The 25,857-nt window shown below is 42.2% G+C and overlaps 2 protein-coding genes across 2 annotated transcripts; one reads left to right on the top strand and one right to left on the bottom strand.

Moving 5' to 3' along the window:
* The first annotated feature begins 1,009 nt into the window (after positions 1-1,009).
* Positions 1,010-9,876, top strand: stap2b (signal transducing adaptor family member 2b). The gene is made up of 14 exons (XM_076278979.1): positions 1,010-1,282; positions 3,602-3,673; positions 3,799-3,918; positions 4,516-4,572; positions 5,021-5,205; positions 5,370-5,501; positions 5,952-6,021; positions 6,810-6,912; positions 7,322-7,402; positions 7,711-7,764; positions 8,158-8,253; positions 8,591-8,650; positions 8,789-8,923; positions 9,201-9,876. The coding sequence occupies exons 1-14, from the start codon at positions 1,190-1,192 to the stop codon at positions 9,242-9,244; spliced, it is 1,302 nt and encodes a 433-aa protein (XP_076135094.1). The 5' UTR covers positions 1,010-1,189; the 3' UTR covers positions 9,245-9,876.
* Positions 9,877-9,977: 101 nt separating this feature from the next.
* On the bottom strand, positions 9,978-25,323 carry fsd1 (fibronectin type III and SPRY domain containing 1). The gene is made up of 13 exons (XM_076278980.1): positions 25,217-25,323; positions 23,854-23,949; positions 21,304-21,435; positions 19,874-19,975; positions 19,396-19,418; positions 18,860-18,981; positions 18,544-18,753; positions 17,324-17,422; positions 16,299-16,446; positions 15,465-15,547; positions 12,522-12,773; positions 11,948-12,036; positions 9,978-11,590 (listed from the first exon to the last, which is right to left on the bottom strand). The coding sequence occupies exons 1-13, from the start codon at positions 25,229-25,231 to the stop codon at positions 11,480-11,482; spliced, it is 1,482 nt and encodes a 493-aa protein (XP_076135095.1). The 5' UTR covers positions 25,232-25,323; the 3' UTR covers positions 9,978-11,479.
* Positions 25,324-25,857: the final 534 nt, after the last annotated feature.

Genomic DNA, 25,857 nt, shown 5'->3' with positions numbered 1-25,857 from the left:
TCTAAAATTCACCCATCAGTCTGGGTCCAGTTTCCTGGGGAAAGACAGTGGTTGTCCTATTATCTTCTCGTTGGCTAATCATGTAAGAGAACCAATAGCGGTGGTGGAAACGATTTATGGTGCATAATGAGCCATATTAAACGTTCGGATGATCATGAGAGACGCCAATTTAGCCCATGTTGCCGATCTAAAAAAAAAGACATAGCCTGTAGACGTTCTATTCGCTACCCCCGCCATACCGCCCTCCAAGATGTTGGCTGGCTATCCATTACACACAGCAAAGATGTGTGTGACCATTGTTAGAATGACTCCAAAACCGTTCAGTTGTGAATAGATGGGCCTAGCCTACGGATAACGTTTGTAGTCCACAAACAGTTCGAAATGTGCAATGAAATCCCATTGCTTTGTTATCCTTCATAGTAGACGTGGTGGAAGTGAATTTAATATTTAAGCTATCCTTCCCATGGAGAAACTAGGCTATAGGTAATTCCAGATTGTAACATAACCTATGGCCTAATTAGCTTGGGAACCAGCGGTCATTAGATTGAGGCTATAAGTTTAATATAATATGAATTAACAGTAACATTGTATCATGTGGTGTGATATTAGCCTAATTAATATTGTATCATATCGTGTGATCAGATAGCAGCCTAATTAACATTGTATCACATTCTTATAGGCCTACCTGACACTGCGATTCTGACTCAGTTAAAGGAAGGATTTTTATTAAGAGCTAAATTTTGTAATTTTTTATCATAGTATAGGCTAACTTACTCAAGCGTATTTGAAAACCTCACCTTTCAACAGCTTTGGAGTTTGCATATTCACAGGTTAGGACCACACGAGGGCGCCTGGATTCAAATATGGCCCTCCTGACAATAGACTACCGAGGCAATTAGTAGTATAGGGCCACGGGGCAGGGACAGGTTTTTGAGCAGTGACTGGAAAAGGGGCGTGTGTAACTGCACCTGTTTGAATTGCACAGGTCTAAAAAATCTACAAAGAGCAATGAGCACTCTGAGAGTGCTCGTGTGACACAAAGCCCAGAGGACTAATACTGATAAGACTTAAAAGAGCTGACTTGGGAGCAATTTTAGAAAATAACGCTTTGTGTGACTAAACGTCAATTTGGGGGCATTTTATTCCTGGAATATTCCTTACAAGTTGCTGCTTAATTCAGTTTAATCTCATGGCGACTCCAAAACGACTTGGGCGACAGAAATTACAATTGCCAACCTCTTATTATGAAGGCTTTCTCGAGGTTAGGGCTTTGAAAGATACGGTAAGATTGCCTGCTGTACAGTAGCTTTCTTCTAAACTATCAAGCTTTCTCATTGTTCTGGTTATACTGTTGTTAAGATGTGGCGCCTACGTATGAACAGACCCTTTGCATAACAAATTATTGAACAATTCAGTAGGTTTAATTACATTTGTATAGTGACTTGATTGAATTGTAGTGGTTAACTTTGAGTGGGCAGCTCAGGCTTTTACGTTATATTTTTAAAACAATGAGTTGATGTAATTGACTTAGTAATCATGTAGTAATAATAATAATAACAATAGTAATACAATTAATAATAATAATAATAATAATAATAATACACACACACACACACACACACTGCATCATACACTGCATTTTATTTTACTTTTACCTATTTATTTTATTCTTATGAAAATCTACTGACATGTATGTGTTCAGATTTATTGTAGGCCTATAACTGCTTTGGCAATATAAGTGAGCTTGTCATGCCAATAAAGCATTCTTGAATTGAATTGAATTGAATTGAATAATAATAATATTGTAGTTGTTGTTGATTATGTTGATGATGTTATTGTTGCCAGTTGCTTTTGAAATATGAATAATAATAATAATAATAGGCCTACAAGTGCAAGTGGATGTCTATTTCCCCAGATAGGGTTTAAAATGAAGGAGATATAGTTCACAGACTCCCCCTTTTTGGATTTTGGTCATTTAAAATGAGACATTTTGGTCAGACCATGGTATATATGTTTACTGAGTGTCAAATCTTGATATCCTTTTGTTTGTTGTTATATGAAATATGCTTGGAATGTCTGTGCGTCACTTAGTCACTTCAGATTTTCCAAAGTGATCCCTTTTCATGGCTATGTGTCATTGTTATGGTCAAACGGAATGAAAGCAAATATGAATCTATTCATGACATTACTTTAAGGATTTTACAATACGGGGTCTCCAGGATCCACCCAAAAACATTGGCAGTGATTGACAGTCAGCCTCTGAAGCTCAGCTTCAGCTTTCCCTCTGAAAAACATGGCAGATTTGGGGTTGTCTTTTGTTTGAGGTTACCAAATGTGAAATGAGCAATACGAATCTTTGTTGTTTCTGAATGTAATCATGAAATATGGTGACATGTCCACATATCCTTATCTTAAAGCTATGGATCCATGCTCAACTAGCCTAAGGTTCAAGATCAGCTGCAATGTCAAGGTGTTTGCAGCCATTCTAGGTTAATCATTAGCTTAAGCAGTGACAGAGAATTCAAGAACCTTTGCTTGATAGGCGAGAAGCCATAACATACTGTTTCCCGCAACTAGAGAATGTGGTGGTGGACTTTGGTTTCTGTGAGTGGCAGGTGTTGGCACAACACAGTGTAATAACAGGTTGGGTAGCCTGCTTTCATAAAGGACACTGCAGAGATTAGTGGCCCTTGTTCACTTTGGTTCTAAACAAAGTTCAGTCCAAAATGTGTGTTCTGTGTATTCACCTATTCCGAAGAGATGAGACTTTCTCAAGTCCAGTGAGGTTGGAGATTTTATTAGCTCAGGTACTATTGTTTTGGGTGTGACCACACAGGTATCAACTGAGTCGATAGATTGTGTGTGGGAAAAAAGTTCAGGTCAGTAAAGCTGAGTGCATCTTCAGAAATGTCAACATCCAAACTTAGGTCCTAGATGTCCACTCATAGCCTAATTCAGAGGTGTTCAAAACCTTTTACGTGTGGCTAAATATTCCGAAACACTCTGTGGGTAGCACTGAATAGAAAATGGTGCTTAACCTAATGGAAGGATTGCTTTTGCCTCGGCCATCCTCCACATTCCTTAACCTGTTGAAGAGTACGGTGACAAATATGTGATTAGAACGTTTGCGAACTGACAGTTCCGCACCATAATGTGACAATTACATTTTTGTATTTGGGTATTTTTTCCCATAGACTGTATAAAGAACACTGAAACTATAGTTTGCGTAGAATTCTAGAAGGAACCAGGAAAATAATTCACTCCTCAACAGGTTAAACCTGTTACACTACTCAGTTTCATGCATGGCCTGATCATGCATGTGGTTTTACGTCTGTCACTCTATTTTTAAAGATATAGATAGATAGATACTTTATTGATCCCCAAGAGGAAATTCAAATCAAAATCTATTTGAAATAGGTAATCAAATGCTAAATGCTCTCTCTCTCTCTCTCTCTCTCTCTCTCTCTCTCTCTCTCTCTGTGTCTGTGTGTGTGTCTGTGTCTGTGTCTGTGTCTGTGTGTGTGTGTGTGTGTGTGTGTGTGTGTGTGTGTGTGTGTGTGTCTGTGTGTGTGTGCGTGTGCGTGTGCGTGTGCGTGTGTAGGCATCACGACGACTGTGGACATGCCTCTGTGGGGATGCCCTATTTTTCTTCAACAGCAGTAAAGAGAACCAGGTGAGTCTCACAGGAGGGATGCTCATCCTCTAATGACAGCTCATTACCATCACAAGCCCTGCTTTGTTGTTAAGAAAAGGCCTCGTCACAGTACTTTAGCGTTAATAAGTATGTTTCTTCATCAGTATGTGGAGAAGTTGGAGGTCAGCACCTTCATCTCCATCTCGGACGACTCCATTCCAGACAAGAACCTGAACACCGCCGGGCTTGTCATCCACACCAAGAACGATGATATCAGACTGACGGTGGGTCTGAATCCTTTATGGAAGAAGAGTGTTGTATTGACCTCCAGACATACTGTGTGTGTGTGTGTGTGTGTGTGTGTGTGTGTGTGTGTGTGTGTGTGTGTGTGTGTGTGTGTGTGTGTGTGTGTGTGTGTGTGTGTGTGTGTGTGTGTGAACCCTTGACGCAAGACCAGCAGTTTATTGACCATCGGGCATGCTGGGACAAATCCAATTATCAAGGTCTCAAAAGTACAGTAATTTCCTGTGTATTAGCCGCATTGTGTATAGATTAGATTAGATTAGATTCAACTTTATTGTCATGTATAAACTGCAGAACAGTGTTTTATGCAAATTCAAACAAAACCATGTATGAACTGCAGTGCCCAATTATAGTCCAATGAACCAGAATCAGAATCATAAATCATAGTCACAAAGACGAATAAATAAAAGGAATGTATTCCCATGTATAGCCTGCCCCCATGAATTAACCTTATAGCTGAAGAAATTTTGCAAAATCAGTGTATAAACCTTGGTTAAGAGTCGATAAATTATGGTATCTATTCACATGTGAGTGCAGAAAATGAAGTCTTGTGTGTGCTTTGTCCTCATCTTCATTAGGCGCCTAGTCTGGAGTCGCGGGAGTTGTGGAAAGGCTTCATCCTCACGGTGAAAGAGGTAAGGGCGCATTCCACAGCCTTCCACTGACTGACTGCTACTGAAACACAACAAGAACTCAGTTCATTAACCACAAAATACCTGTTGGATTTCAATTAGCAAAGAAACTGGTTCTTCATGTTCCATCTGAAACCACATGATAATTATTAGCCTCTTGCTAGAGTTCTTTGGTCTTTCCTCCAGTCTATCATTACTTACTTTGAATAATTCTCATGACCTGTGCATTTCACAATTACATTCAGATATGATGCCAACTTTTCTGTACCCTCTTGGCATCATGCTCTTTGATCTGTTACATCTAATTATCAGGTTATTATCTCATTTCATTCAAGATTAACTACCATCACTGTTGTGTGTATGTCATACATAGACTAATAACACACTGCACTATAAGGTGTTATCAAAGCCGTAAACTTACACCATAAATTCCCCCAATACCCCCTCACAGCTCTCCGTGCCCAAGTCTCTGAATCTGCTACCAGGTCAGGTGCACATGATGAGGGAGGCAGTGGATAAGGAGATAGAGAGACGCGGGGCGCACACGTCCTCCATGCCCCCCCCACCCATTCCCACGAAGTATACAACTGAAGCCTCGTCTCCTCTCTACCTCCCAGTGGTGTCGGAAATGCCAGCGTAAGTAGTGCTGTCGTGGAGTTGCACTGCGTGAGGCGTCCGTGCACATTTAAATGAATGTGTTTTTGTGTTAAGCAATAGCTAATTTGCTAATAAGCTAATATGCTGAAATGAGTGGGTGAGTTGTGTGTTTATGTGAAGGTGTTTGTGTTTATCTCCGTCAGCTGTTTTGAGACGGTGTCACGCACAGAGGCAGAGATTCTTCTGGAAAGGAACCCAGACAAAGGCAACCTGCTACTGAGGCCGGGCAGAGACGGAACCTCTTTTGCCGTCACCACACGCCAAGACCTCAATGGGTATAGCCTGCACACACACACACACACACACACACACACACACACACACACACACACACCATACAAACAGACACATATGCAGTCGCTCTTTCTCTCTCTCACATAGCACGCAACACTTAATGCATAGAAATAGCCTCAGATATATTACAAACTCACTCCCATCAATACCTGCACAAGACCGGTAGTAAAGCTGTCATTCCCTGTAGAGGCCTGATGTGGGAAATACATATCTTCAGCCATTAGCTTCACTCTTGCCAATGTTTGACACCTTTCTTTCTGGTACATTGTGGAGGGACAAAATCCCTGCAGCAAACATGGTCATTGCTGAAGTAGCATCAATATGACAGATCCACTGTCATGTCTCCTCATATGAGGGGAATAAAGATCTTTTGTTAGATATCATCATGGCCCTGTTGTGACAGATTGCTTTTGTTCTCTTGCCTCTTCCAGGTCTGTGTTCAAGCACTATCGCGTCAGCAGGAAGTCGGACGGTGGATTTTACATCGATGTCGAGAAACCAGTGAGTAGTCCCATAGCCCTCCTGAGCTCTTTGGTCTGAACGCTTGTGCTAGACACATAAATTCCCCTGATGAGTTTCTGTGTTCGTTGCCAAACCCTCTGCTTCCAGTGAACTCTACAAGGAAGTAGAACGCAGCTCAGCTTCACATTCCCAAACCACTTGTGTTTGTGCTTTAGTTTGGTCCCTTGTAGTACATTTTACTAAATGATCCTGCTGGTCAGATTTGATGGCATTTTCTCTGGTCATGTTGTGTAACCAGAGAATAAACGGCCTGCTCTAATTCCTCATCTTTGAACAGTGTCCAGAGGTCGTTGCCTAGGATACTGTGTAAACACCACTGCTGTGTTTTCTGCAGTAAATGTTTCTCCAGTGATTAGTTAGTGTCAGTTGGTTAAAGTGGGATTTGGCAGGTGGGGGAACCCTGAAATCCAGTGTGGGTGCAATGGGGGGAAAATGACACACCGTTGGACAACATATTGAGTATCGTGGTGTAGCAATACTTTTTATTGACAAGAATAATTATTGGTCACCCCTGTCAGTCAAAATAGCCCCCATATTGATTTGTGTCAGGGGTGTAAATTAACAGGGGTAAAAATTAAATCACCATTTATTTTAACAATATTATCGCGCTATATCGTTGGTATGACATAATAGATTTATTTATTCATTTATCCCCCACTTTAACCACTGGTTACTGTTACCCAGAGCCAATTTATTCCCATTTTTGATCATTTGAAAGGAGTCACATGAAGATTATTTTGCTAATCTATTACTGACTCTCTTCACAGATTCAGTGTGCGACATTGCATGATGTTGTCAGCTGTCTGGTGGTCAAGACAGCTGGAGCGTTGCAGCCCTTTATACTGGATGAGCCCTATGAGGAGAATATCAGTAAGTCATTCATGCTTGCATGCAGAAATACAAACACATCACATAAAACAGCTACTATAATTACCACAGTATTCTTCCTACACTTCCTCTGCAAAGTTCTGTTAGTCAAAGTTCCTCTATTTAATAGAATAGAATAGAATAGAATTCTTTAATATCATTGCACAGAATACAACGAAATTGGATGGCAGTCCTCTTGGTGCTTATAGAGTAAAAAAAAAAAGACACCACAGGCTGTTGATGTGTAAACAAAAACAAATGTCCAGACTAGTCTATTTCAGAACAAATGTCCACTCCAGACTATTTCAGAACTTACAATGTATTGACTGTACAAATACACAAAACCATCTTGAACATGTAGTGTAGGTTGTAGAACATCAGAGTGTTAGTTTTGTGTTGCTTTGTCTCTCAGCGTTTGTCCAGGCCAATCAGGAGAATGGAGAGAAGAGTATGCGATCGGTTTCTCCTCATCTTAAATCCCCCTCCATACCAGGTATGGGACACTTGGCTTCCCCGTGGTACACACTCGTCTTCTGGCACAAACTTCCACAGAATACGCACACACATAGACATTCTTCTCTCGCACAAATTCATGCTCTTTCACTTAAACTTCCTCTCTGTCGGTCACACACGTGCACACACACACACACACACACACACACACGTGCACACACACACACACACACACACACACACACACACACACAAAGGACACATCAGGCTTTTGTCTGCCTTATCAATAGGCGTGTTGCCTAGTAAAGCTTGTGTGATTTATGTGTCTTTATTGCCATTTCCCCGCAGAGCGTGAGCCAAGCCCAGAGGCAGACTTTGAGGAGAACTTGTACCTCAACCCAGGTGAGTGTCACAACATCCAAAACGCACTTCTACCATCACACTCATGAACAGTGAACTCTTAGTCATTAGTAAAGCCATCGGAAGGAATTTAAAAATGTATATTTTTAACCAAATGATGGTCAATTCAGGGCGGTCAAATCGTCTATTTATTACACATGCTCAGAATTCGATAAGCCAATATTTCTTCATTGGTCACTTGCGGGAAACACCTTTCTTTCTGGTACATTATGGAGGGACAAAGTCCCCGCAGCAGACATGTGCGTCTGCACTAGACCATGAGCCATGAGCTCACATGTATCTCTGCCATTACCTCTGCCCCTCCTCAGCAGTGCAGTGGGTGCAGATCGATTTAGTCCCTGAGGTGAGGTGTTTGATGTCTGTTTGACGTTTTAGATGACGATGTTGAGGAGAATGAGGAAGTTCCACTACCGAGAACGGAGACTCCACCACCTAAACCCCTGCCACGGCAACCCTTGCCACGGCAAAAAGGTTAACAAAAAAAACACCTTGTTTGCTTGACCTCGCCTGGGCCATGTAAACAGATCCAGTTACACACAAAAACACACTGAGAGACTATCCATATTTGTGCTACGTGAAGCATTCTCTCAGAAGCCATTACTGGCAGGGAATTCATCTTAGTCAGTCTGGTTTTAACACCTCATAAACAAATACCTCAAACACAGTCACAGCAAATGATAAAATTAGACCAAACATTTGCCTATACTTTGTTAATTTTTTTGTGCCGAATGTGTACAACGCTTCCACAATGAATACTTGTTCTGTTCAGTCGCTTGAACCTGTTCATTCTCTTCTGTTCTTCTTTTAGTTAACCGCGGTCCATTGATTCATCAACATACTCTGCCTGCTGATTTGAGAAGCATTTCAGGTGTGCACTCCCGCTGCCTTACGATATGATACCTGCCTCTCCCAGTTAAATCCTATATGGGAAACTTATTTTGAATTTTGAGGAGTTCTCATGCCAGTAACTATAATATATGTGTAACATGTTGTGTTCCTCTTGCAGGACCTGGGAGAACGGCTCTGAAACCCCCGAAACCCCTCCCTGCTCTACCTCGGGGAGTCCACCCCTCTTTAACCCCGGGAGTTGCAGGTGCAAACGCACAGATTAACAACCTGCAGAGCTTAGCACTCACCTCAGGTACATTAAATGTCTCATTCTATGGGATTTTACTAATGAAATGTATGGGAGAGTGTGCAGATTTATTTGAGTGTATATTTGGATGCTATTTCAATATTTTGGTTTGGTTTGGTGTTGGGCATCAATTTCACCATCTATTATATATATTATTCATTTTCATATTAATATATTCATATATTATCATTATCATATTAAGATTTGGCAGCACCCGAGTCTAACATCTAATAATAAAATAACATTTGAAGCATCTCTGATTTGTTGCCATCTGTTTCTGCAGAACTTCAACGGAAACTGGAGCAGAGGCGTGCCAAAGAATCCTGACTTGCTGTGGTGGAAAGTGGAGATTCTGGCTGAAGCGTCCTAGGACCCGACCGTGGCTCACCCATTTACAAACCTCCCCCCCCGCTCTCTCTCTCTCTTTGGAAGACCAGGGGTAGACACAGGATTGTGTTCCAGTTCCAGTGTTTGAAGTGAAAACCTAACAGCGGACAATCCAACCCATTACAGATTTAATGTGTTATGGACCTCACACTGGACGTAACACCACTGAGATCAGATGCCTTTGTGTCTGGTCGTCGCCAGAAGTGCCTCTCTGTTTGGAACTCAGCTGGCTGAGTCATCCCGCTCTCTGGTGCAGAAGATGAATGCCTCATCTATCTTCTCACACAACTAAGAAGTGAATCAAAGTCTGTAGATCAGCATGTACATGTCTCAATGACTAGTTTATGGTGTTATGTTATGGCTGCTGCTATTGATCAGAACTCCATCTGGATTTATTATGGTCTTAGTATTTTCAACTCAGCACAACAGTGCCAACTGTCTAACCGGTGTGTATACTTTATATGGCTCAATGTGTGGCTAATTATATATTTCTACTGTCCTTCAGAGGTGTATATTGTGAATCAGAGACTGTAGAAATAAAACATGTCACCTTAATGACTTTATTGAATTAACTAGTGTGGCAAGTATTGTGTAAAATTAAGACTGTACAACGTGATATTTGCAGCCCTTGGCAAGAGGACATTAGATTAAAATCCGCGGTTTGGGAAGCTCTGCAGCGGTCACACAATATTGGCAATCATCATTGCATTACTAGAAATGTACAATTATGAAAATCACCTTAGCTGCCATTCTAGGTGTTAGAATGGCATTAGATTACACATCTGCAATGGTGAACAAACAGGCATGAAAAAAATGTGAACACTTCCTTGAAGATCTGCTTGCAAATTACTTTGATCTTGAAGTAAACTTCAGCTTGAAGGCATACATAACACCTTCATGGGATCAACACAGTTCTGTCTAAAACTGAGAAGATGAAGAATTACACACACATTTCTTAGGTTTAGGTATAAAATGCACAAGGGGGCTTCAAACCATTACACAGATGCAGGATTTCCGACAACACTGTACTGCACGTCTCTTATTGTGTTTTTTAGGGATTTTTAGTTGAACGCTGTTTAAAAAGAAAAAAAAAACCCAATAGGAAAAGTCAGCTGACACACCCAAACAAATTCTATGACTTGACTGTGTACCATCTTCAGATTTTTTGGATTCTTTGAATGACAGATTCTGCCAGTAACATCGTGATCTATCATGAGGAACTCGATGCAGGCTTAAGTGTTGCTGAACAGGTTTTTGTTTTCCATACAAGAGGCTACAGGGGCAATACTACACTACAGCTGATACACACAAGGCCCTTAACTGAACTACAGGCAAAATGCCTGCTTACTGCCCTGCTCCAACTCATCTACTGTGCATTTGTGTTGGCAATATTGAAATAAATACATTCAGTTTTAAGGTTGAACGCTACTCGAATAATTACAAGCAGACAGCTGTGCTCCCTGGTATGATATCTATGACAGTAAAACAGTTCTGGAGTGTAGTGTAAAGCAGCTGGTACAGTTATAGGCTTATGATTCGTAACATTCAGCGTGTATTATATATATATACTACGAGAAGGTTCAGACAGTGCGACACAACAAAGTTACATTAACATGCTTTGCAGTTGCATTTTTAAGTAGTGCAAATTCCAATTAAATGTTAACATAACTTCAGTTGATCAACACAGTTGTAAAATTGAAAATGAGTTATTTGGCCTTACACACACACACACACACACACACAGACTTTTGTTACATACATACATTTGCACACACATGAACATACATACATCTGAATACAATTTTCTTTGAAACCCCAACAGCGCCTATCTTTGTAGCATATGATTACATATGAGCAGGCCTCAATGCCCATTCTATTGAGCTGAAAGGCACAGAGGATCATTGCGCTGGATGAAATGAGACTACCACTGCACTACTCTCACTACCCTACGTCCCATCCACTACCCCTCTAAAACCCCAGCCACAGGTGGAGCAGGTGAAGGTGTTGAAGATGGAGTGACTGGAGTCTCCTCGCCTGCTGCTGCTGCTGCTGAATGGTACATGTGCTGGGAAGAGTTTGTGCTCCTGGACCGGTGCCTGCCCGGTGCTGAGGATCTGGACCGGGACACCGGTTACGGGTTCTGCGGTGCAGTGCGGGGGAGGGCTTCTTTGGGGTCTAGGTGAGGCTAGCGTTGGAGCTGCTGGTGCCACTGTTCCTCTTCTGGCCACTCTGTACGATGCTGGGAACCTGCAGCCCTGTGTGCACGGTGAAAGTGCCATTCCACACCTACAGGGGGCGATAGAGCGAGTGGGAGACGAGGGTCAGGAGAACAACTTCTGTCTTATCTTTTACATCATTACATTACATTACATTACATTACATTTGGCTGACGCATCTTTAACCAAAGTGACTAACAACATGGTAAACAGTTTAAGTTTTAAAGCAACTCTCTCAACAATAACAACATCAAAACAAACACATCTGCTCAGGTTGATTTTCACCACAATACAAGTACAAATACGAAGAAGGTACTCATGACAATTACCCTCCCAGGAGTGTCTATGATGAATGATTCATTCTAACAAATCACTAGCTCTAGACTGTTTGCCACTGGTTCAGGAGGTGTACATGTGTAAATCTCACCATAAAAGCAGGAATGACAGGCTGCTGGAACTTAGTTCTGAAGGTGTGGATGAGAAGCTTGCTTCTGGCGTTGTAAAAGGACAATGTTCCTGGAAGATGAAGGCATATTGTTATGCAACTACTGTACATCTTGAGTAAACTGTCCACGTTGACTTTTAAGTCAATAAAAGAAAATTTAAAAGTTCAATATTCTCTGGACTTTGCACATTTCTATAGACCTCTGAAGTTCGCCCACAAAAAAGAACCAAAGCTGCCATCTTTGCCCATGTAAGGAGATCCGGTTGTTAATTTTACAGTGTAGTCAGTGTAGTTTGTATCAGATATAACTGGGAACCATCGTTCTTTTGAGTTCTGTTGAACAGTGTAGTCGCTGTATCAGACATATTTGGGAACCACTGTCCTTTGAAAGTGAAAGTGATTGATAATGACTGACTGACTATTATTGTTACATGCTCCAAATGTAAAGCACTTTGAGCTGCATTCTGTGTATGAAAGGTGCTATACAATTAAAGCTTATTATTATTATTATTTGAAGTTCTCCGGAATCATAGCAGTATTAGCGCTTTGGGCTCACCCTCCTCGTAGTTGCAGTAGACGCCGACGCGGTCGGGGATGGGGCAGTCGAGCGCGCGCGCCTTGTTGTTGTGCTTGGCCGTCAGGCTCTGCTGCAGCCAGTTGTTGAGGTGGATGCACCAGGAGGCGTTGCTCTTGCCCAGCTGGTCGAAGCGGCCCAGGGACCGCAGGGCCACCCCGGCCGCGAACGCCTTGCTCTCCTTGTCCAAGCTCACCTCCCAGTACTGCTGCCCCGCGTCAATCATGCTGTCACCTGAGCACCGGACACATACGGACACAGCATTCACACAAAACCATCTCTCTTACTCTCTTGAGCACCTTACCATGCACACATAACTAAGGGACTACTGTTGGACTACTTTTTTGGCACCTTCACCAGGACACTCACTCTCTTGAGCACCTTACCATACACACAGAACTACTGTTGGACTACTTTGCACCTTCACCAGGATACTCACTCTCTTGAGCACCTCACTTTGCACACAGAACTACAGGCCCTGTCATTACAAGCGTCTCATACTTGACCACCCTTAAGCACACTGTTTTTTTTACATTTAATTTATATAGTATTTTTGGTTTTGTTAGCTTTTCTTATCTCCTACTGTCTCTATTGTACAGTGGAGTTTGGTTATATGTTTATACTTATACTTATACTTATATTTACCATTTGCTGTAAGTGCATGTTGTGTGTGATGTCTGTATGCTACTGAGACCCCCTGAATTTCCCCTTGGGGATCGATCAATAAAGTATTTATCTATCTATCTATCTATCTATCTATGTCAAGTCAAGTCAAGTCAAGTCAAGTCAAGTCAAGTCAAGTCAAGTCAAGTCAGATTTATTTTTAAAGCGCATTTAACATGCACATAGTGCAATCCAAAGCGCTCCACAAACAAGACACATAACAACAAGACAAAAGATGCCGGATGGAGCGGCGTAGTCGCCAGCGTACCCATGACATCAAGACATACAAGACAGACAACAAAACAAATAAACAAATAAAAAAAGAAAATATATTTAAAAAGGGGAAAAGTGATGTTAATGTTAAGGCTCTGGTATGGTCGTGCGTCACATTTGCGCGTGTCCAAGACGTGCGTCATTTTTGCCGTGGACGTGAAGCATACTCCAATTTCTGCTGTCCTGAATGCGCATTAAATCGTTAAGGTTAGCGCCTGCGCACTACGGATTAACTGTGATACTCTGCCCCACCAACTGGGGGCGGTACGTCGAGCCTGAAAGTAGGACACAACCACCAAAGAAGCCTGAAACGCCTGAAGAAAAGAAGAACGTGGGATGTGCGACAGTAGGAGTTAAGTCTTATAGAGACGAATGACCCATTAGACCAGCCTCAGACGAGTCCAGGAAGTGACGTCAATTCCAGAAATAAGTACATAATTTACCAAAAAAGCACCAAGAGTACGTTCGCCTGTCTGCTGGGAAGTTTGATAAGCTGGCCCATCGCATCCGCTCCATTTATCATCCACCAGAACACACACAGCACACCTGTTGGTATAGCTGAGAGACTAGCTTAGCCTACTTGCTAATTAGGTTACTTAGCCTATAGCTAAGTGACTCGGTGCTGCAAGGGCAGCAATACTGGTGCGATACAAAGTAAAGACATTTTTCTAAACACAGCATGGTAAGAAAGAGTTGTGCGTACAGATGTCCTCAATTAAATTTGAGTCTTCACACCTGCCTCATACCAAAAAGTATGAACCAAAAACCTGTAAATATGACGTGTCAATAAAAGTTTTGATGTAACTATTTGTGTTCATGTATAATGTCTCACTGTGATAATGGTGAAATTTAGAGCGAGAGGTAGCCTAGGTTATTCCTTCAATTATTATTATGATAATGCATCCGGTGTTGACAGGCGAGTTTCTTTGAGTTCAGCATTGTTCAGGAGTAGGCTAGGTGATAATGATTGCACCTGGGAGAGGTAGGCTACATTCCCTTTATTATTATAATCACTATGATAACGCATTATATACGGAACAGGCGAGAATGCATCTCGATCAGCAAGTGTTACTGGGTTTCGCCTGAGCGTTGTAGATAGATACCTTTAATTGGCTCTGGGTTTCGCGATTTGATTTCAGCATACGCTCATTTTTAAAAGATGCATTTAATCCGAAGTCATGTCAGCTCTCTATGCAGGGAGTAGGGCTGTCACTTTTTATTTGAACATGACGTGAAATATCCGTAGTCGAGCTATAAATAAACTATTTGGTTTTTAGTGCTGTGTAGCGCATTTCCCGGTGTTGACAGGCGAGTTTCGAGATTTGAGTTCAGCATTGTTCAGGAGTAGGCTAGGTGATAATGATTGCACCTGGGAGAGGTAGGCTACATTCCCCTTATTATTATAATCACTATTGATAACGCATTATATACGGAACAGGCGAGAATGCATCTCGATCAGCAAGTGTTACTGGGTTTCGCCTGAGCGTTGTAGATAGATACCTTTAATTGGCTCTGGGTTTCGCGATTTGATTTCAGCATACGCTCATTTTTAAAAGATGCATTTAATCCGAAGTCATGTCAGCTCTCTATGCAGGGAGTAGGGCTGTCACTTTTTATTCGAACATGACGTGACGTGAAATATCCGTAGTCGAACTATAATTAAACTATTCGGTTAGTGATGTGTGACTTATATCGTTAGTGTGCAGCCAACCTGTCCGAATAAATGTATCTAACTGTGTGACCTCATGTCTCTGGCAGTTGTGCACTGAGAATCAAGCTGTAGAGATTGTAGGTTTATAATTTAACTAACATTTCTACTGTACATCCAAAAAGACAGCAAGAGAGCCATGGATAATTTGGAGGTCAACATTCATAAGTGTGTGTATGTGTGTGTGCGTGTGTCTGAGAGAGTGTGAGAGAAAGCGCACAAGAGAGAGAGAGAGAGAGAGAGAGAGAGATCAAGTGAGTGAGTTCTCCTGTCCTCCTTACCAAGCACTGTGTACGACTCCGCAGTGAAGCGGTCTCTGCCCACTCGGGCAGAAGGGGCTCTCTTTGGAGACATCATGGCAGATCTGCAGGGGGAGACGAGGAGAGGGCAAACTGAGAGGGACATACTGAGATCTCTCTTCCTGGTGGTCAACTGACTGGCCCACTGCACTGTAGCACAACCAGGGATGGATTACTGCACGGGCCTACCCAGGGGCCCAAGAGGTCAGGTGGCCCTGAAGCCCAAGCCTTTGCATGGAATCACTGCCTCAATATCAACAAATCAGGATGTAGGCTATGAATCTGATTGAATTTAGTATTGGTCATCCCCAAAATGCACCAGAATACAGGAAATCACATCAAACAAAATTCTGGGGGAGGACTCCCAAACCCCCCCCTCCCACATATGCGACAATTAGTGGGGGGCCCTTAATACATCTGGGCCCAGTCCAGTAATCAGTCCATGAGCACAATGTACTAAAAAACAAAAACAAAGCGCTGGTCTGATTCTTAGTGACCACGCAGATGAAAATGTACATCTGTGCCATAAGTGGCTCTGGATAAAAGTGACTGCTAAATGAAAATGAATGTATAAGGAAATGTCCACACCTACAGGGGGCGATAGAGCGAGTGGACGACGAGGGTCAGGAGAACAACTTCTGTCTTATCTTTTACATCAAAACAAACACATCTGTTGAGGTTAATCTTCACCACAATATGTATCTAATGTATACAAATAGGAAGAAGGTACTCATTGATGTTCAATTAAATGAATGTGAATGTACAACGAAATGTCCACTCAGACAGAGTGGACACAGATGGAGCAGAGAGTGGGACCTGGCGGGGGAATGCATGGGCGAGTTGGTTCGGTTCTTGTCCTTGCGCATTTCCTGGATCTTCCCTCCACTGCTGTCCCACTCCACACTAAGGTCCTCCACCCGCAGGTTCTGGTGGCAAGAGCCTGCGTCCAGTTTAAACGTGAAGGCTGTGGACGACACGCAAACACGAGGTAAGCAACAGGACATGGTGAGTGTGACAGGACATGGTGAGTGTGACAGGACATGGCTGCATGGTTTTTAACCAAGCACTGGTCTGAAGCTGTCAATGTTGAAAGACAGAAGAAATATGAGAAATGTGATATATTTCCATTAATCAAACGTTTAAAAACACTCTTGCACAAAGTACCTAATGGTACAACACACATAAGGCTCGTGAAATGAAAAGTAGTTTGTTGGTGCGCATATCCAAGGCAGGTGCTGGACAAAAAGTGCTAGGCTATCAAAAGGAAAAAAGAGTGGATTGTCCGCACACTTGCTCCCATCAGGAATTTTTATTGACTTTTTAGTGACACACGGGTGAAAGTCAAAAAAAATTCCTGATGGGAGCAAGTGTGCGGACAATCTACCTTTTTTTCTTTTTGACAACGCACATAACACACAGATAAACCTGATAACAAACACTCTTTTATACAACTAGTTTCATACATTTGTTTAAGTAAAGAGCTTACACGATTGCAAAATAAATATTTTATTTCTAAATAAAGGATCTATGGACATCTCTGATATGTTTACACTCCACACTGATTAAGCCTCATTTTCATGACTGCTTTCACTGGTAATCAGTTAGAGATCAAATAGTCTCTCCTAAGTTCCATTACTAGTCTTCTCGCCCATACACCAAAGTCCAACTCTATGGTCCACCTGCTATCATATCAGTCAAAGAGAAAGAATGCGAAAAGCAGGTACGTGCGACCTGACTCAAGTTGCTTTCAACCTGATAAGGGACAAGATAAGTTCCACAGCGAGTGCGTCTCAGTTGAAGTTTCGTCTGTTGGTGACGTCTGCACTGTCCTAGCCACTCACCGTGCGTTTCCAGCGTGACCGGTTCAGAGAACTCTCCAGCCACCGCCTTGTTACACGCCTTCACGCGAAAGTTCATGTAGCGGGTATCAAAGCGAAGCCCTGAAGACAGACAACATTGATGATTTAAACACCTTGGTGTTCTTTATATTAAAATATAATTGGATGCATGGATGTAAGTTGTATGTGCAATTCTTTTTTGATAAACAACAATAGGACAATCTCAAATATGCAAAAACTGTGGTAAGACTTTAAGCTGCAGTGAGTCATATTTATATGGAATCACAAAAATAGACACTCTAGGAAAACAAGCATCTGTGACTCAAAGTTGTGTGGTATTAACCAATAAGAAAACTGCCGATTCCAGAAATGTAAATGTTAACAACCCTCGCAGCAGCTTTAAAATACACACACAGAATCACTTTTTTAGAAATTACTTGTCCTAAATTTTACTAAGGCCTAGCTTTGCCTGGTTGGACGTTCAAGAGCACTTGACCCAATGCTACGGCCTAATATGCTACGATTGGACTGTTCAAGAATACTAGGTTCCCACTCTAAGTCAGATGTAAAATGATATGACTTTTCCCTGAACAAAAAAAAATGAAATTTCCATGACTTACTATATAATAAATAGTACAATATACCGACCAATGATTTCAGAGCAAGAATCTTTTACTTTGTTAGAGCGGGAGATGAATAAATGGGCATTGAATAAACAAAGTTGGGCTACTCAAGCAAGCAGTAAAGCTAATAACCAGATATACACCAATTCTGCATGGAAATATATATTTGTATTACAGTAATGTATTTTGGCAAGTACATTTTAAACTGCTACAACAAAATTCCCTGATATTCCATGACGTTGCTCCAAAAATGATAAAATTCCCTGACTTTCCATGTCTGGAATAGACAAATTTCCATGATATTCCAGAAATTCCATGACCCGTGGGAACCCTGAGAATACCATGTTGCTGTTTAAGCTGTTGCCAGGAGATTCACCAATGGCCATGACTTATCTTTTTAGGTTTTGTGAATTGTCTGTATTTTTTATTTTAATTTAAGACAACCTTAAGTGTCTTGAAAGGCGCTTTATAAATAAAATTATTGTTATTATTATTATTATTATTATTATTATTATTAAGATTTCCATTGCTTGTGGAGATATTTAAAACAGCCACCACCCTTCAGCTTCAGATAGCTGATTCAGCTGGTAGGGTCTTTACCTGTGAGAGTGTGCTCAGTCTCACGGATGCCCTCTACCACCATCCAGGGGTAGTCCTCTCGGGCGCGTGGCGGTCCCTCGTGGTTGGTGCGCCGGTGCTCCAGAATATAGTGGTCGATTTTGGAGTCGGGCTCTGGTAAGGCCCACATTACCGCCACGGTGTTGTCACACACCTGGCACTCAGAGGCCAAGATCTCTGGAGTTGGAGGCACTAAAAGGGAGAAGAAGAGTTTATTGTAGCTGCTGTATCCTAAAGATGAACAGTAAGAAGCCTGAGGGAACCCAGAGTTGAGTTGAGGTGGACACTGTCAGCTCACCTGGGAGAAATTTGATTGCCTGCAGCATCTCCCTCTCTTGGGTAAAATCAACCATCATGTGGTTCATGTTATCATTGACTTTAGCCTTCAGTGACAAACGAAAGGCAGGTGCCATTGTCACACTGCAAACACACACACACATACACACACACACACACACACAAATTAAAACTAGCATGAATCTGCTACAATAAGAAAAACAATTAAGGAAAAATAATCATTGCAAAAATCATCACTAAATATCTATCCATTATCTCTACAAAGGTCCACAATTGGGCCTTTGTAAGTTACATGCTGCACAACTACAATCAGAAAAAGACTGAGAGACTGTGACTGTATGTACAAAACAAAACAAAAACACAAAGAGGATGAAGAGGAGAGTGAGACTCTATGAAAGAGGATGACGATGAAGAAGATGACACCACAGGTGAATGAAAGTTTGAGCGTCTAAGAGGATTTGGTTGCTTTGGCTAAGATTGAGAATGGGATTGGATGGTTTTAGATTATACTCTGTAAATGGACAGCAGTTACTGTACCTATCCTTAATGTCTTTGGCCGCCTGGAAGCACGCACAGTGGGAGAAGAGAAGGAGAGGAAGAGAGGAAGAAAGAGGGAGGAGAGATCAGAAGCAAGAGGAGATTGAGTTTGCATCATGACCAAAGGATGAAATCCCACAGTGCAAAGACCCAAAAGTGTGAAAGTTCTGCTTGATTTAGACAGACAAAAACATACACAGCACAAACACAACACACAGGGAACTTACAGTACAGTGGAAAGATTATTTTTTTTATCAATGAAGAATTAGCTTTGCTCGTCACAAACACTACAGAAGCTGGTTTATAGACACAATGATGACTTCAGTGAGCAGAAGCATTTATCTATGCTTACATGATCAACCAGCTTCCTGTTTAGCAAAACTACTTCCTCCTTGATGCAGCAAGTATGCTAATGTAAAGGGCATTGTTGTGTTTAACATTATTATGCTGTCTGGATTAACAGCTGCCTATTGGGTACCTGTGTGAAGCCATCTGTCTCCGAGGAGCATACTGTCTGATTGGCTAGCTCCAGCAGTTCCTCTGAGCTCTCCAGAGCTTTAGTGCAGGCACTCAACTGATTCTGTCAGAGAATCCCCCCCACCCGAAACAACGCTGAATTAAGCCACGCGTCCATAGAATACTAACATCCACGATGACAACAATCAAGAAACACTCCCTCAGTCTCTGTAGAAAAATGGTTATTAAGACAATAACAATAAAGATGACAGTGAAGGCCTGACGCAGATCATCCACACAAAACCGTCTTAATCACATTTTAATGAAGCTCATATGTGTTTTCTTTAACGGCACACTGGCGATCTCACTGTTGGGCAGCTGCTTTGAGTTTCACATACAGTACAGTATGGTAGCTCTGATGAAGACATGTTTTGTCGCAACGCGTAAGCCCACCTAAATTAAAGGCTTTAAAAAGCAGCGGTGTGGCTTTGGAATTTTTTGGCTAGACGTAGCCTACACTCCTTGAAGAAGCTTTACAAGTCAAACCAACTCTTTTAACACATATGGTAGCGTTGGTACACATATGGTAGCGTTGGTACACATATGGTATGGTAGTGCTAGCCGGGCACTGCACTGGGGTGGCCGAGGTAGCCTGGCACGCAGAGACCGGGCGCCATGATGAGGGGAGATTAGTATAACTCGGTCTGAGTAATCCCCAGAGGGATGATGATTAGCTCTGGTCTGATCATAGCACCTTCTCACCTACATGTGAGCGCCTGGCCAACCTCCACATACTGTACTCAACAGGCTTAGCCTGAGAGAGAGCGTTCACATCGTACGGCCTCCGGACACACTTGCACACACATGGAAAAACATGGATTTTAAAAAAGGCGTGCACGTGGACACCTACCTGCGTTCGGAAAATCCACTCATTCACTAGACTGCATTGTGCCCTGTGTATAGACCCTTTCATGGAATTTTCATTATCAGCATCATAGTTGGCCCCACAAGACTTCCTTTTTAACATTCCATATGTTATCTTAATGCAGAGGAAGTAGATTGGGGCCCAAATAGAATGTTCAAGCATTGTTTTTGTTTACCTTGTTGAAAGGGTCCATAGTGAGTAGTCACTATACTGTACTGCACCATGTTGTGAATGAGTGGTCCTGAACACAAGCACACACACTCACATAATCCCACTACCGTAGTACGCAAATATGCAAACACTGATATTTCCTACAGTACACACAGACACACACACACAGACACAAACACACACAGAGAGACCCCCCCCCCCCACACACACACACACACACACATAATCCCACTTGTACACAAACATGCAAACACTGACATTTAAAGATAAACAAAAAAAGCACACAATCCTGCAGTACACACACACACACACATACACACACAGACAGACACACACACACACACACACAGACATACCTGTAGTTCATATGTGCGGCTGGCTCGCTCCTGTTTGATGCGGGTGACCATCCCATCCTTCAGCTCATCAAGCACTGACTGTAGGGAACTGAACTCCGACTCCAGGTCCTCCTGCACGCGTGTGGAGTTGGCCTGCAGTCACCACGACAACAGCACAGGGGTGAGAGAACACCCCAGTAACACTCAGCGGCACCCCTTTTCATTTCTGGCCCTCTGCCTGATTTTATTGTAACATCATCAGTTATTTCACTGCAGCTGGCCCTCCCGAAAAGTGCACCACATAAGCAAGCAAGCTTCAGTTCTGCCTATGACCTTCTGTTAATACAGACGGCTAAGAATAGGGCACTATTAGAATTGGGTGCAATCAGAACGAAAGGCAAACGCGTTATGAAATTCATTAGACTTGGTCAATATGCTATGGATTACCCATACAACAGCTGGCTATGAAGAGAATCTGCCCTGATCTGACCCGCCTTGTTGAGCAATCACTGTGATAACTACGAGAGAGAGAAAGTTCAAAATGATAGTCTCTCATTCATTTAATTAATGAAGGTAGTTGTTCAACAATGCTTTTAGGCAGGGGCGTAGCCAGGATTATTTTATAGGGGGGGCCAGCTGGGTCCAGACTTTTTATTGGGGTGGCACTTGGGAATCAAAACTACAATATGAAAACTACTCAAAAGTTTTGAAGATTAGGATACCCTGTTTTAATAATGGCAATAAATTGTGTAAAGCCAACACTGATACACAGGTCCATTCACAGACAACCTGAACAGTTTGTTGTCCACTCCAACACATTTTCCATAAATAGGCCAATGCTATAAAAAGTACATTATGATAATGCACCTTACTTAATCAGTCATATTCAAATGATGTTAACTCAAAGAACAATAATAAATACTACAAATATGGTATGCAGATATTTAATCTTATACTGATGGCAAAACTATATTCTTTCTGTTATCCACTCCAAGTACTTGGCTGTAAGTAACATGGCTCTGAATTAAGACATTAACCCTTAGAACCCTAGACTGTTTTAAGGGCTTTTTCACTACCTTTAGTTAGAAGCATTTATCCTGGTCATTGTAAGTGCCATACACAAACAAGAACAATGAGCCATGAACAAAGTGAAGGGAAAAAGGTGTTTCTTTGTCGAATAAATTGGGATGCAATGTGAGTCTTGAATTGGATGCCATGTAGGAATTTGCTAGGATCTCAAAACCGGATTATGAACATGCTATGCCATAGAGAAACACATTATAGCGTTGGATTATGAACATGCTTTGCCACCACAACAACACACAAAAACGTGGGGTAAGTAAGTCGAGCTATATGAAGTTATTATTTTGATGTCACTTCGTCTGTTTTATAACCCAGAAGTATGGTATCAAATGATAGCTCTGTGTCTCCTCTTTCATCTGACATGCGTGGCATATCTATCCGATCACGGGTTCATGAGTAGGGCCTAATTCAAACGAGAGTAATGGCTGTGCAGCGTTGGTTTTTGTACATGATGTTATTTTGCAGTCACGTTGTCTGTTTTTATAGCCCAGAAGGATTGATATACTTGGTACCAATGGATAGCCCTGTGCCTCCTCTTTCTTCTGATATGCCATATCTATGCGATCACGGGTTCGCGAGTAGCCTAATTCAAACGAGAGTGTGGGTGCGCAGGTGAACTAAATATGATGCAATTTGATTTAATTTCATGATTTTTTGTATTTTCATACTTGATCGCACAGACAAGTTTTTAGTCTCGTTGGAAAGCCCCACTTCTGCTCTGTCACGCAGTTAAGGTTTCATCTCGTTGCAATTACCGGAGCAATGTAACAAAGAACTCAGGCAACGCAGCAGCCTGCTCTGCCTGACCAGCTATGGCAAGAACCACACGCAGTCAGCAAATTATGTTTTTATAAAGTAGCCTAGGCTAGACACTATTAGCCTACTTTTATTGGAGCCATCCTCAGATATGTGCCTAATATGCTTGCATTTCACCCGAATATTATCAAAATATTTTTGTAACAGCGTTACCGCGGGCATCCGCTTATTTTTGATCAGCCTTACACGTCAATGTCAGAGCCTACCTAACAAGAACAGCCCAACGCAGCTCACTTTGCTATGATTCGTGTCACATTTTAACATTTTATTAACATTAATGTTCCAAGTCATCATCAACTCACCTGTTGTCACTGAGGTTAAGTAAGTAGTAGTCTACTGTCAAGTGTTTTTAACAGATGACTTGAATTGTCCCCTGCTGCTGCTGCACTAGGCCTACTCACGATTTGATTAGAACCATAGGCTACACTTCCTTTCAAAGTACCGTTGAAAACGGCAGCAATCTTTTTTTTTTACTGTTCACTGAACGGACCTGGGGGGGCCAGCAGGGTGGCCAAGCTTTGACCAGTGGTGGCCGTGGCCCCCCCTGGCCACCACGTAGCTCCGCCCCTGCTTTTAGGGGAGGTACAGTTGGTCTGTGTTGGGGTCCATTCCATTCCATAGTCAGTTGTCATATGGGGTGGGAAATTAAGCTTATGGTGAATCTGTAAGTACCTCTAAATTCTGCAGGCTTTGCTTGAGACAGCAGATGAAGTTCTGGATCTCATCATTCTTCAGAGCTAAAGTGGTGATGATCTTCCGCAGAGACTCCTGTTGAGATGATGGGCACGTTTAGAGGGACCACTCACCTCTCATCTGAAGTCAGCTAACAGAATAATCTGACCTCATTATGTTAAGCAGAGGACTGTATGTAGGCCTACATTTCAAGAAATTCTACCAGGAAATGAATGAGTGTCATGCAGCCTTCAGAAAGATTTCAGAATGATCATCAAAGACTCAAAGAGTCAGAGACATTTAAGAAAATAATAAAACAGGAGGAAAAATAAAGGTAGTAAAAGAGAGACCTGGACATCATTCAAGACAAAAAAATGGTAAGGAATTCTGCATCATGTGAAGAAAGTCTAGGCCTACTTCAGAGGTTAAATGTAGGCATAGGTGTACGGTATGATTTCATGCAGAAAGATCAAGCATATAATCAAGCAACTGACATTACACCAAATAACTAAGCAAGAACTGAACATTTATGAGATTATTCAGCATTATAAATTACTTTACTAGGCTACTGATTGCCATCTCAGATCTGCCGTAGGTACGCTATGTATGAATAACTCCCTGGCTGGACCGCTCATCGGGGCTGGCATTATGTCACAAAAGCCTTCAAAGATGCTTGCCCAAAGACTGAATGCGCATTCTTAATTTAATGATGCGACTACAGTAAAGTCTGTTCCTGGCTGTGAAAAGCCAGCTAATGGAGCAGCCGATCGATAAACAAATGAGCACCCGACTAAACATGAACAGTTACATTCTCAGCCCCCCTACGTCCGCTCCACGCCCGTCTAATCGGTTCAGGGAGGAAAGTGAACGTAATGCTCCTTGAGACGGGAGGCTTTACGCCATTGCCTCAGCGATTCACAGATGTGCAAGTCAGTCGTCCCAAAATCATTCACAAAACGTGTCTCGATTAGCTTACATCTGGCCCAAACTATCTGTATACTGCGAGGCCTCGGCAAAGAATGAATCACAGCACAAATTTAGAAACTGAATCGATGTTTTGTCCATGTCCTGTCACGGCCAGGCGCGGCCACCAGCAACAACCACAACCCAAACCGCGCCGGTCTTGCAACACTAGTGGCGCGAATGCTATACATTTCGGAGGACCTAATTCACATATCTTGTTTCTCGAAAGACTCGTAATTTTACTGCACTACGCAAGAGGGAAATATAACGACAACTGAATGGCAAACTAGTATAGAATAACTAATAAAGTATTCGCTCGCATCGTCTTCGCATTTCGCTGTCTTTGTAATCAAAGAAGAAACGGAAATGGACTCAATAATGTCTTCCAATCCCATTTTACCTTGTGCTCTCCCATGCTGGACGCTTAAGGTGCCAATGGCAGCGTTAAAATAGTCCAAAGGCTGTTCTTTTCTACTCTTCAGCGACGAATATACACCCAACCTTTCACTGTTCTGGTACTGATGCTGCCCGGGTGCAGTGCATCCTCATCCTACGTCCAGGGCCATGGCTGGAAGTGCGCAAGTGCGAAGATGGGACTGCTGGGTAACGTAGTTGTTTGATGGTTGTAAAAGTGTCCAAATTCCCACTCTTCTATAATGAGCAATTACTGTTCAACGTTATAAGGTGTTTTTCATATTAAGATGCAACATGGAATGAAATGGCATGGTACTTTTTGGTACAAATTGCAACCATTTTGTTAAACCTTGATGTTCCTGTAAATAAAGACAGAAAATAAAAGCTCAGCTTTCTTCTCAACATTTTAATGTATCACACAATATTTGCCATAGGGCTACATGAGGTATAAAATATCATACACAGACATTTGGTCAATTTTTTAATCTCCTTTTCTCTATAAGATGCCCTTTTAGCAGCTGCCCCTGGAGCACATCAGACCCAGATCTGGCCTGGATGTGAGCCGGGACTGGGCCTCATCTGAGCCGGATCTCTGCCAGAGGGAGCAGCTACCTGGGCGGGGCATGC

Source organism: Alosa pseudoharengus, unplaced genomic scaffold, assembly GCF_046254945.1.
Source record: "Alosa pseudoharengus isolate Yale_2024_CS ecotype anadromous, Long Island Sound unplaced genomic scaffold, YU_APseudo_1.1 YU_APseudo_1.1_scf_11, whole genome shotgun sequence".
NCBI lineage: Eukaryota > Metazoa > Chordata > Actinopteri > Clupeiformes > Clupeidae > Alosa > Alosa pseudoharengus.
This window is presented reverse-complemented; position numbering and strand designations above follow the sequence as displayed.